At 38.6% G+C, this 13,210-nt stretch overlaps 1 protein-coding gene across 1 annotated transcript in view; it reads left to right on the top strand.

The window, feature by feature from the left end:
- The window catches only part of CD109 (CD109 molecule), a 140,020-nt gene that overhangs the window by 113,419 nt on the left and 13,391 nt on the right, over nucleotides 1-13,210 (top strand). Inside the window, exons 25-29 of the mRNA XM_032275500.1 lie at nucleotides 180-408; nucleotides 8,033-8,198; nucleotides 9,971-10,161; nucleotides 11,150-11,305; nucleotides 12,356-12,421. Coding sequence (XP_032131391.1) covers nucleotides 180-408; nucleotides 8,033-8,198; nucleotides 9,971-10,161; nucleotides 11,150-11,305; nucleotides 12,356-12,421 — 808 coding nt within the window. The remainder of the gene's footprint in view (nucleotides 1-179; nucleotides 409-8,032; nucleotides 8,199-9,970; nucleotides 10,162-11,149; nucleotides 11,306-12,355; nucleotides 12,422-13,210) is intronic.

The raw sequence follows: 13,210 nt of genomic DNA, 5'->3' as shown, positions 1-13,210 counted from the left end.
GCTAGAGAGAGTTGCTTATCTTGTCTATTTATTGTTTTTCTTCTCTTTGTTCCATCTTCATTGATTCTCCCTTTGATAAATCTTCTGATGGGGGTAAAAGTGTTGTTTTGTTTGCTGGGTGTTATTTGGTGGACCTTATAAAGTATATTTTATGTGATTTTTTCCCCCTTTTCATAAAGGTTGTCAGCTTTTGTTTTAAGATGTTTCCTTGAAGCTGATCCTTACATAGATATTGATCAGAATGTGTTACACAGAACGTACACTTGGCTTAAAGGACGTCAGAAATCCAATGGTGAATTTTGGGAGCCAGGAAGAGTGATTCATAGTGAGCTTCAAGGTGGCAATAAAAGTCCAGTAACACTTACAGCCTATATTGTGACTTCTCTCCTGGGATATAGAAAGTATCAGGTATTTCATCTTTAATTTAATAAATGATAGATGGGAAATTCAAGGAGGGTAGGTCTTAATGGGTCAAATATATATGTGGAAACTTAAAAAGTTGCAATTTTACAACACATGTGAAATTTGAATTTGAGTACCCTTTTGCTTGCGTTTGTGGCCATGTTCCAAAATCTGAGGATAAAAACATTAACCCACTCTTTCAGAGTAATTAAGAAAATTACAGAAATGCTTTTGAATGTATGTATTTTACTTGCTATTGGTAAGATAAGTCAATACATGTTTTATCATTGGAAAAGTTAATTTCTGAGGGGAAAGAAAATTATTTAGAATTTGACAATGTGTTCTAGCAAGTTTAGGTTGTGAAGGATTTTTTATTTCTAAAACGTCATAGAAGGGTTACAATGTCTGTTAATTTAGTGCTGAGAACACCCATACCCTGAAATGTGTGTTGAATGGGCATGGATGCCTGGATGAGAATGAGTATGCATGGCAAGGTAGTGCTGATGAGCTTAAGTTTGCTCCAGAGCTATCCTGGTGATTGATACCTTTACTGCTTACTGCCTACTGTATTTTATGAGATCACCAAAGCCATTCTTTCTCTTTATTAGGCCCCCCACTATTTTCCTGTTCTACTACTAGGCTTGTAGAAGCTAAACTTTTCCTAAACTTACAGCTGCAATACCAGAGATCAAATATAAGAAATACATTTCTCGAGGAGTTTGCTGTTCTTGTCTGAGTTTATGATACCGAGTGGGAGAAACACTGGCAAAACCTCTACTATTTTCTTCTAAGGAATGGCATGTGTTTACTTATAAAAACTGAAAAACAGTATTATTTTAAAAATGCATGGCAAATCTTTAAATGTCAATGATTATGGTTGATTTTCATTGCCTAGGACAAGGTCAGGTGCTTCACAGATGCTGAATTTATTTTTTAAATGAATGTTTCAAAGTATTTTTTTTTTTTCCCAGAAAATTGAACTTTATTTTTTTATTTTTTTATTTTTATTTTTATTTTTTTATTGCATTTTAGGTTTTGGGGTACATGTGAAGAACATGCAAAATTGTTGCATGGGTACACACGTGGCAGTGTGATTTGCTGCCTTCCTCCCCATCACACACATCTGGCATCTCTCCCCTTGCCATCTCTCCCCAGCTCCCCACCCCCCACCGTCCCTCCCCCATTTCCCCCCAACTGACCCCAGTGTGTAGTGCTCCCCTCCCTGTGTCCATGTGTTCTCATTGTTGAACACCCGCCTATGAGTGAGAACATGGGGTGTTTGATCTTCTGCTCTTCTGTCAGTTTGCTGAGAACAATGGTTTCCGGGTTCATCCATGTCCCTACAAAGGACCCAGACTCATCGTTTTTGATGGCTGCATAATATTCCATGGTGTATATGTGCCACATTTTCCCTATCCAGTCTATCGTCGATGGGCATTTGGGTTGGTTCCAGGTCTTTGCTATTGTAAACAGTGCTGCAATGAACATTCGTGTGCATGTGTCCTTATAGTAGAACGATTTGTAATCCTTTGGATATATACCCAGTAATGGGATTGCTGGGTCAAATGGAACTTCTATTTCCAGGTCCTTGAGGAATCGTCACACTGTCTTCCACAATGGTTGAACTAATTTACACTCCCACCAACAGTGCAAAAGTGTTCCTATTTCTCCACATCCTCTCCAGCATCTGTTGTCTCCAGATTTGTTAATGATCGCCATTCTAACTGGCGTGAGATGGTATCTTAATGTTGTTTTGATTTGCATTTCTCTGATGACCAGTGATGATGAGCATTTTTTCATATGTTTGTTGGCCTCATGTATGTCTTCTTTTGTAAAGTGTCTGTTCATATCCTTTGCCCACTTTTGAATGGGCTTGTTAGTTTTTTTCTTGTAAATCTGTTTTAGTTCTTTGTAAATTTTGGATATCAGCCCTTTGTCAGATGGGTAAACTGCAAAAATTTTTCCCCATTCTGTTGGTTGCTGATTCACTCTAATGACTATTTCTTTTGCCGTGCATTAGCTGTGGAATTTGATTAGGTCCCATTTGTCTATTTTGGCTTTTGTTGTCAATGCTTTTGGTGTTTTGGTCATGAAGTCCTTGCCTACACCTATGTCCTGAATGGTTTTGCCTAGATTTTCTTCTAGGGTTTTTATGGTATTAGGTCTTATGTTTAAGTCTTTAATCCATCTGGAGTTAATTTTAGTGTAAGGTGTCAGGAAGGGGTCCAGTTTCTGCTTTCTGCACATGGCTAGCCAGCTTTCCCAACACCATTTATTGAACAGGGAATCCTTTCCACATTGCTTGTTTTTTTTTTCAGGTTTGTCAAAGATCAGATGGTTGTAGATATGTTGTGTTGCCTCCGAGACCTCTGTTCTGTTCCATTGGTCTATATCTCTGTTTTGGTACCAGTACCATGCTGTTTTGATTACTGTAGCCCTGTAGTATAGTTTGAAGTCCAGTAGTGTGATGCCTCCCGCTTTGTTCTTTTTGCTTAGAATTGACTTGGCTATGCGGGCTCTCTTTTGGTTCCATATGAAGTTTAAGGTGGTTTTTTACAGTTCTGTAAAGAAGGTCATTGGTAGCTTGATGGGGATAGCATTGAATCTGTAAATTACTTTGGGCAGTATGGCCATTTTCACGATATTGATTCTTCCTAACCATCAAGATGGAATGTTTCTCCATCTGTTTATGTCCTCTCTTATTTCGTTGAGCAGTGGCTTGTAGTTCTTCTTGAAGAGGTCCTTTACGTTCCTTGTTAGTTGTATTCCTAGGTATTTTATTCTCTTTGTGGCAATTGTGAACGGAAGTTTGTTCTTGATTTGGCTCTCTTTAAGTCTGTTATTGGTGTATAGGAATGCATGTGATTTTTGCACATTGATTTTGGATCCTGAGACTTTGCTGAACTTGCTTATCAGTTTCAGGAGATCTGGGGCTGAGACGATGGGGTCTTCTAGATATACAATCATGTCGTCTGCAAATAGAGACAATTTGACTTTCTCCTTTCCTATTTGAATGCCCTTTATTTCTTTTTCTTGCCTGATTGCTCTGGATAGAACATCTAATACTATATTGAATAGCAGTGGTGAGAAAGGGCATCCTTATCTGGTGCCACATTTCAAGGGGAATGCTTCCAGTTTTTGCCCATTCAGTATGATATTGGCTGTTGGTTTGTCATAAATAGCTTTTATTATTTTGAGTTATATTCCATCAATACCTAGCTTATTGATGGTTTTTAGCATAAAGGGCTGTTGAATTTTGTCAAAGGCCTTCTCTGCATCAATTGAGGTAATCATGTGGTTTTTGTCTTTGGTTCTGTTTATGTGGTGAATTATGTTTATAGACTTGCGTATGTTGAACCAGCCTTGCATCCCTGGGATGAAGCCTACTTGATCATGGTGGATAAGCTTTTTGATGTGCTGTTGCAATCCGCTTGTCAGTATTTTATTGAAGATTTTTACATCTATGTTCATCATGGATATTGGCCTGAAGTTTTCTTTTCTTGTTGAGTCTCTGCCGGGTTTTGGAATCAGGATGATGTTAGTCTCATAAAATGATTTGGGAAGAATTCCGTCTTTTTGTATTGTTTGGAATAGTTTCAGAAGGAATGGTACCAGCTCCTCTTTGTATGTCTGGTAGAATTCAGCTGTGAACCTGTCTGGACCTGGGGTTTTTTTGGGTGGTAAGCTCTTAATTGCTGCCTCAACTTCAGACCTTGTTATTGGTCTGTTCAGGGTTTCGGCTTCTTCCTGGTTTAGGCTTGGGAGGAAGCAAGTGTCCAGGAATTTATCAATTTCTTCCAGGTTTACTAGTTTATGTGCATAGAATTGTTTGTAATAATCTCTGATGATGGTTTGAATTTCTGTGGAATCTGTGGTGATATCCCCTTTATTGTTTTTTATTGCATCAATTTGGATATTCTCTCTTTTCTTTTTTATTAATCTGGCTAGTGTCTGCCTATTTTGTTGATCTTTTCAAAAAACCAGCTCCTGGATTTATTGATTTTTTTGAAGGGTTTTTTGTGTCTCTATCTCCTTCAGTTCTGCTCTGATCTTAGCTATTTCTTGTCTTCTGCTAGACTTTGAGTTTTTTTGATCTTGCTCCTCTAGTTCTTTCAATTTTGACGATAGGGTGTCAATTTTTGATCTCTCCTTGCTTCTCATGTGGGCACTTATTGCTATATATTTTCCTCTAGAGACTGCTTTAAATGTGTCCCAGAGTTTCTGGTATGTTGTGTCTTCATTCTCGTTGGTTTCGAAGAACATCTTTACTTCTGTCTTCATGTCGTTGTTTATCCAGTCAACATTCAAGAGCAAGTTGTTCAGTTTCCATGAAGTTGTGCGGTTCTGGGTTAGTTTTTGAATTCTGAGTTCTAACTTGATTGCACTGTGGTCTGAGAGACTGTTTGTTATGATTTCCGTTCTTTTGCATTTGCTGAGGAGTGATTTACTCCCAATTATGTGGTCAATTTTAGAGTAGGCGTGATGTGGTGCTGAGAAGAATGTATATTCCGTGGATTTGGGGTGGAGAGTTCTGTAAATGTCTAATAGGTTTGCTTGGTCCAGGTCTGAGTTCAAGTTCTGGATATCCTTGTTAATTTTCTGTCTGGTTGATCTGTCTAATATTGACAATGGGGTGTTAAAGTCTCCCATTATAATTGTGTGGGAGTCTAAGTCTCTTTGTAAGTCATTAAGAACTTGCCTTATGTATCTGGGTGCTCCTGTATTGGGTGCGTATATATTTAGGATCATTAGCTCTTCTTGTTGCATTGATCCTTTTACCATTATGTAATGTCCCTCTTTGTCTCTTACGATCTTTGTTGCTTTAAAGTCTAATTTATCAGAGATGAGAATTACAACTCCTGCTTTTTTTTGCTTTCCATTTGCTTGGTAAATCTTCCTCCATCCCTTTATTTTGAGCCTTTGTGTATCCTTGCATGTGAGATGGGTTTCCTGGATACAGCACACCGATGGGTTTTGGCTTTTTATCCAATTTGCCAGTCTGTATCTTTTGATTGGGGCATTTAGTCCATTTACATTTAGGGTTAATATTGTCATGTGTGAATTTGATACTGCCATTTTGGTGCTAGCTGGGTGTTTTGCCCTTTAGTTGAGCTGCTACTTGTTGTTCCTTTATATGTGTAGAGCTTCTTTCAGGAGCTCTTGTAGAGCTGGCCTGGTGGTGATGAAATCTCTGAGTACTTGCATGTTCCCAAAGGATTTTATTTTTCCTTCACTTATGAAGCTTAGTTTGGCTGGATAGGAGATTCTGGGTTGAAAGTTCTTTTCTTTAAGGATGTTGAATATTGGCCCCCACTCTCTTCTGGCTTGTAGGGTTTCTGCTGAGAGATCTGCTGTGAGTCTGATGGGCTTCCCTTTGTGGGTAACCTGACCTTTCTCTCTGGCTGCCCTTAGTATTTTCTCCTTCATTTCAACCCTGGTGAATCTGACGATTATGTGCCTTGGGGTTGCTCTTCTTGACGAATATCTTTGTGGTGTTCTCTGTCTTTCCTGGACTTGAATGTTTGCCTGCCTTGCTAGGTTGGGGAAGTTTTCCTGGATAATATCCTGAAGAGTATTTTCCAGCTTGGATTCATTCTCTTCGTTCCATTCAGGTACACCTATCAAACGTAGATTAAGTCTTTTCACATAGTCCCACATTTCTTGGAGATTTTGTTCATTCCTTTTTACCCTTCTTTCTCCAGTCTTGCCTTCCCGTTTTATTTCATTGAGTTGATCTTCGACCTCTGATATCCTTTCTTCTGCTTGGTCAATTCGGCTGTTGATACTTGTGCATGCTTCACGAAGTTCTCATGTTGCGTTTTTCAGCTCCATCAATTCACTCATATTCCTTTCTATTTTGTCCATTCTCGTTAGCATTTCATCAAATCTTTTTTCAAGGTTCTTAGTTTCTTTGCATTTGTTTAGAACATGTTCTTTAAGTTCACAGAAGTTTCTTCCTACCCACCTTCTTAAGTCTGATTCTGTCATTTCATCATACTCGTTCTCCCTCCAACCTTGTTCCTTTGCTGGTGAGGAGTTGTGATCCCTTGTAGGAGGTGAGGTGTTCTGGTTTCGGGTGTTTTCATCCTTTTTGTGCTGGTTTCTTCCCATCTTTAAGGATTTATCCACCTGTCGACTTTGTAGTTGCTAGCTTTCAGATTGGGTCTCAAATCTTTCAGATTGATGTTCTGTTTGTTGATAATGAGGTTATTTCTGTTTCTTGGTTTTTCTTCTGACAGTCTGGCCCCTCTGCTGTAGGTCTGCTGAGGTTCATTGCAGGCCCTGCTTGCCTGGGGTTCACCTGCAGCAGCTGCTGAACAGTAAGGGTTGTTACCAGTTTTCGTCTTCTGCTATCTTTGTCCCAGAAGTATACCCGCCTAGTGTCAATCTGATCTCTCCTTTATGAGGTGGCTCTTTGGATATATAGGGGTCAGGGAGCTGCTTGAGGAGATGGTCTCTTCTTTATAGGAGCTCAAATGGTGAGCTGTGAGCTCTGTTGTTCATTCAGAGCTGCTGGGCAAGTACGTTTAGGTCTGCTGTAGCAGAACTCATAAACTGCTTTTTGTTCCCAGGTGCTCTGTCCCAGGGATTTAGGGATTTATTTATGAGTTTCCGTTATGCTGCTGCCTTCTTTTTTTTTCCTTCAGACCTGCCCTGCCCAGCAAGGAGGCAGCCTAGTCACTGTCGGCCTGTAGAGGGTTTGCTGAGCTGCTGTGGGCTCCGCCCAGCTGCTGAGTGAACTTCCCTGCAGTCCTGTTTATATGGGTGTAGTTAGAACTGCTTTGGCGATGGTGGCCCAGCTCTGATGAGGCGGAGTCTCTCTGCTGTGGCGGGTTGCCTTGGCAACGTCTGGCTGCCTCAGCAGTGGTGGGTTGCCTTGGCAACGGCGGGCTGCCTCAGCATTGGCTGACTACCTGTGTTGTGGTGGGCTGCCTCGGTAATGGTGGATGCCCCTACCCCACAGAGCTGGACCATCCCGGGTTCAGCTGCGCTTGCTGTGAAACTCTCAATCCAGAGTTTCTGATTGCTGTTCTTTTGTGGGGGTGGGACCAGCCAAGCCTGATCGCCTAGCTCCCTGCCTCAGGGCCTTTTTTAAGTTTGTGTTCCTGTGGCCTGTTGAAGAGGCGCTGGGGTCTGTTTGTTTTCCCCTGCGGCCACACACTGCGCTGGCTTAAACAGCGACACTGAGGTTTGTGGTGCTTTTTTTTTTTTCTTTTTTATGCCCTGGAATCTACTGTCCTGGTTCCCTGCTCAGTCCCCTTTTTAAACAGATGAATGGGCGACTTCCTGTGGCTCCAATCGCCAGCCAAAAGGGCACCTGGACTGGTGTATTTTGCACGGAGAACTGCTGCTCCGGGGCGCCGACAAAGCAGCTGCGTGGGGCAAAGCAGCGGCACTGGCCAGCACAGCCGCGCTGGTGACCTATGGAGCTCCTCCGCCTGGGAATTTCCTAGTCTGTGGGCAATAAAAATGCGGTATCCACTCACCCTCTGCACTTTCACTGGGAGCTGCAATCCTGAGCTGTTCCTAAATGGCCATCTTGGATCCTCCCTCAAAGTACTTTTTGTTTCAATATGTGGTAATGGGTTACTTTGAATAGTAAAAAATAAACTTTTTTTTTTTTCCCAAGCCTAACATTGATGTGCAAGAGTCTATCAATTTCTTGGAGTCTGAATTCAGCAGAGAAATTTTAGACAATTATACTCTAGCTCTTATAACGTATGCATTGTCGTCAGTGGGGAGTCCTAAAGCGAAGGAAGCTTTGAATATGCTGACTTGGAGAGCAGAAGAAGAAGGTAATGTGCCAGGCCCATTTGAAGTTCTTATGCATTATGAAATATATAACTTACATGAGAAAAATTTTTAGCCAGTTTTGAAATCGATTACTTCATCTTTTGATGAAAAGTAAAACACACACAGAGACCAGGATGGGCCTAACATGGCCACAATGCTTCTGGTCTCTCCCCAGGGCTTTTTTCTACAGAATCTCAGGGCTCAGATATCTCTTTCTTTTAGATATGTCATGCCCAATGTCAATTACCCTTTAAGTGTCTGATACCATTTCTGATTTGTTAGCTTTGTAGTTTGCTAAGACCTTGGGTTCTGAAGAGACTTAGGTTCAAATTCTGGTTCTGTACCTTACCTTTATGAGGTTCAGCTTTCACAACTGTAAAGTGGCAATAACACCTATTTGAGAGTTGCTGTGAGGATTAAATGAGATGATGTGCAATGCTGCTGCATAGCAAGTGCTCAAAAATAGGAGCTAAAAGAAATGCTAATTGAAAGAAATGTGAATACCAAAAAATGCTGCTAGTAAGTGGATTATGTGCATTTTATATATAAAGTGGACAATGATCTAGGGGTGTGTAAGAGAGAGATGGGAGTGGGTGAACAGAAATAAGATAATGTCCAGTGATTCAAACTTCTTTTAATTCAAGAAGGGATAATTGTAGAAAGTGTTTAGAGGCTTCTGAGACTGTAAAAAATATTCAAACTCTGTTAATTCAAGAAGGGATAATTGTGGAAAGTGTTTAGAGGCTTGTGAGACTGTAAAAAAATATTGTATTAATAACTTAGATTGAATTCTTGTTACCTGTTCCAAAGCTGTGAACTAGAAGATTATTGCATAGAAGCTGAAGTAGTCTTTGACATTTTTTCTTCTTGTCTGCCTGGCTAAGTGGTAGTTATTTGATATTCCACTTAAGTGTAATCATTATCTAAATAGTAATATTTGAGAGAGGGCACCAAGTAGGATAGCCCTCTGGGGGATAGAGCAGAGTCTCTAGGAAGGTTGTGGAGTTGGTTGGGGTTCCTAATTTTTTTCTTGGGGGCTTGAACCTCAAACTTCTAACATCAACCTTCAGATAATGAAAATGGAAGAGTCTTTCCAGAATATTAGAGCTAGTTAATGGTAGATTCCCAGAATAGGATTCTTTTAAATGCATACTACAACATTTTGGGGATGGCCTGGTTAGATAAGTAATGTCTGTTCTCTTCTGGAATATATTAATTTTTCCTTTTATTTATAGTTAGTCTTGAGCCAAACATATGGAATTTCTCTTAGGAAAACTGTTTTCATCAAAACATCCTCAATTGTAGGCAATGGGAAAAGGATGAAAATATATAAGTATATAGGTTGGGCATCCCTAATCCAAAAATCTGAACTCCAAAATTCTCCAATGAGCATTTCCTTTGAGTATCATGTCAGTGCTCAAAAAGTTCCTGATTTTCAAGCATTTTAGATTTTGGAATGTATGTACTCTGTAAATATTCCAAAAATTTAAACAAATCAGAAATTGGACACATTTCTGGCCCCAAGCTTTTTGGATAAGCTATGCTTAACTTGTAATAGTTTAGAAAAGTGACATACTTGTACATGTGTATGTATGTATTTGTGTTTGTGATAAATAAATGCATGTTTGGCATAAATAAATACCTGTATACAAATGTGTGTATATATATATTTATGCTAGTTAAGTACAACTTGGACCAGAGTAGGAATATTTAATGGTATAAAATATAATTTTTCTGGATAAATGATCAGAATGTTATTACTTTTCTCTTGCAGGAGGCATGCAATTCTGGGTGTCATCAGAGTCCAAACTTTCTGACTCCTGGCAGCCACGCTCCCTGGATATTGAAGTTGCAGCCTATGCTCTGCTCTCACATTTCCTACAATTTCAGGCTTCTGAGGGAATCCCAATTATGAGGTGGCTAAGCAGGCAAAGAAATAGCTTGGGTGGTTTTGCATCTACTCAGGTGAGAGATGAGAGTTTTTTTTCCTTTAAACTATTCCCTTTAAACTATAGTATATAGTTTAAATACTATAATACTAATATATATACATGTATTATAGTATTTATATGCATTATAATATTACATATATACGTATCATAGTAATACTAATATACATATATATGTACATTAGTATTATAGTAAACTATATACTATATGTATATGTGTGTATATATATATACACATATATATGTAATATATATGTATATATATACACACATATATATACACATGTACACACACACACACACACACACACATATGTATGGAAGTATGTGGTTGCATATTTTCCTTGATTTTATAAAATTACTTGGCAGTTTCAAAGTTTAGTAACTTAAGCCAAAGGCTAAATCCATCAATTTTATTTTTTTTCTCCTCATTATTATGAACTTTATATCTGATATTTGTATGGAATAAATCAGTTCCCCATCTACATTTGCCATTTTCATCTGTGGTAACTGATGTAAGAGTAGATGCTCAGTTCCATACAGCAAATATTTTCTATTTTCTTTTCTTTTTTTGGAAAGGAAAAACTGAAACTTTTAATTTACTGATAATATGATCATTTATGTGCAAAATTCCAATCTACAGAAATGCTACTAGAATTAACAAGTGAGTTTAGCAACATTGTGGGATAAAAAAACCAATGTACAGAAATCCATTGTATCTATATATGAGCAATGGAAACTCAAAATAGCATAAAATGTGAACTATTTAGGGATTAATCTGACAAAAATCAGCAAGACCTGTACACTGAAAACTATGAAACATTTTAGCAAACATTTTCTGAGCCTCTCCTGTACTCTAGGCCAAGGAGATTCAAATATGAGTCAGGGAGCATTCCACTGTGAAGGAAGGTGGATGAATGTACAACAACAAAATGCTACTAAATTTACTCTTTGAAGACCTTGGTGTATACTTATATGCACAAATGTCTTTCTTCCCTCAACAGGATACCATTGTGGCTTTAAAGGCTCTTTCTGAATTTGCAGCCCTAATGAATACAGAAAGGACCAATATCCAAGTGACCGTGATGGGGCCTAGCTCACCAAGTCCTGTAAACTTTCGGATTGACACACACAACCGCTTACTCCTTCAGACAGCAGAGGTGTGGGCAAGAGGCAGATCTGTGTAGATGATTCTTTATGCTGGAGTACTGCTTTATTTGTATTCTGTTGATTTCAACAAAGACTTGTTTCCAGAGCTCTGTAGAGGAATAGGGAAGAGTGGTGCCCTCCTTTGGTTGAATTTGCTGAGCTCTGGAAGCGTGGGGAACTTGGGAAAGATTGGTGGAACAGGAGAAAACATGGGCAATGTAACATTGGGAAAGGAATGAACATAGAAACCTGCTGAGTTTCTATTCTTCACAGGCACTATGCTAGATTACTTTACATATGCTATTGCATTTACTTCTCAAAGTAACTCTAAGGAGTAAGTACATTTATCCCCATCGTACATGTGATAAAACTGAGGCTGAGAGAGGTTAAGTGACTTGCTCAAGATCATGTTACTAGTAACAGTAGAGCTAGAATTTGAACTCATTATTCCAAAGACCATGTTCTTTCAGCTGTTACACATGTCTTCTTAGGAGAATTGATAGAACTAGTAGTAGAATTCTTACTTTAACTGGAAGAAAAGAATATGCTAGTTTTTAACTTTATTCCCTTGGTCAATTTTGGGGGAGGTTGAGTACAATGGATGAAGGTGATAACTTCAATTCTGGAAAGTGAGGAAGTGTGGTGATGATAAACGAAAAGAAGGAATAAAGTTAGTCACAGTCGTAGACAATATGTTATTGTGCTTCTAGGAAAGCCAGGGAATTAGGCGCTGATTAAGGGAGATCAGGGGAGGGAGATGACTTTAGTTTCTTGTCTTTTATGTTTCAACCCCAACAGGAGGACAGACTTGTAAGTAGCACTAATGTGCCCTCCCATGGGCAGAAGTGAGGGAGCTTGGAGAGTGTGCACTTTTCCTGCCATCACCTTACTTACCTATTTGACTCATAGCTTTTGGTATGTGAGACAGTGCAAAGCTCCTAGTGCTGTCAGTGATTGCTTCTGCTCCTAATGAGGGATAGGGCTGATCTGTTTTGTTACTTGGAAGGCTCTGCATATGGAAAATTAGCTTCATTCAATTTTTTTTTTCCACCTTGATTCAGCTTGCTGTGGTACAGCCAACTGCAGTTAATATTTCCGCAAGTGGTTTTGGATTTGCTATTTGTCAGGTATGTAACAATGCTTATTTTTTGAAGTTAAATATAACTTTTTATAATAATTATTTGGTTTGAGGCTTTGCTAAATCTTTAACTTGAATATAGTTCTTAATGATATACATCTACGACTTAAACAAGATATATCACTGTCTTTAATAAAAAGTGTTAGAGATGTTGCCAGCCAGTGAGTAGAGAACAGTTATATAGACTGATTTTCTATTTGGAAAATATTTCTTGGAGATTATTTGCTTTTTGAAGTGAGGGTTGAAATCCTCTAATATGATTCCCAATAACAACCACATGTTTTACTTACAATTTCTTAATATTCATCTGATAATATGGTAGAATTATTGTCAACATGGTAGAATTATTGACTTGAAGGGAGGAATTGTGTCCCTTTAATGTAAAATCTTATATAATAGTAAATATAACAATTAGAGCATAATTATGTTCAATGCCGTGGTATAGGAAGAAAAATCTAAAGAAATTTACATTGTATGGTTCAGCAGGAGCTACAAGAAAATGAAAGCAGGATGAAAAATACTGAATAAAGTAATCATTATGCAAAAGAGTACATAAAAATCTTGAGGACTTTAAAATCATCTCATTAGAACACCAAGATAATACGTAATAGGACCAGAAATGGTCGTGTGCTTGGGTAGAAACAAACAAGTAAAAACACTGAAACACTTATTGAGAAAGTAAAAAAAAGGCTATTATGGAGATAAAGTACTTTTTTGAAAACTAGTACAATCATTCTAGTTGAGAGAACAGGTATACTTGGTGAGTATGGCAGGTATA

This window comes from Sapajus apella, unplaced genomic scaffold (genome assembly GCF_009761245.1).
Source record: "Sapajus apella isolate SASKATOON/1434 unplaced genomic scaffold, GSC_monkey_1.0 scaffold6, whole genome shotgun sequence".
Taxonomy (NCBI): Eukaryota; Metazoa; Chordata; class Mammalia; order Primates; family Cebidae; genus Sapajus; species Sapajus apella.
This window is presented reverse-complemented; position numbering and strand designations above follow the sequence as displayed.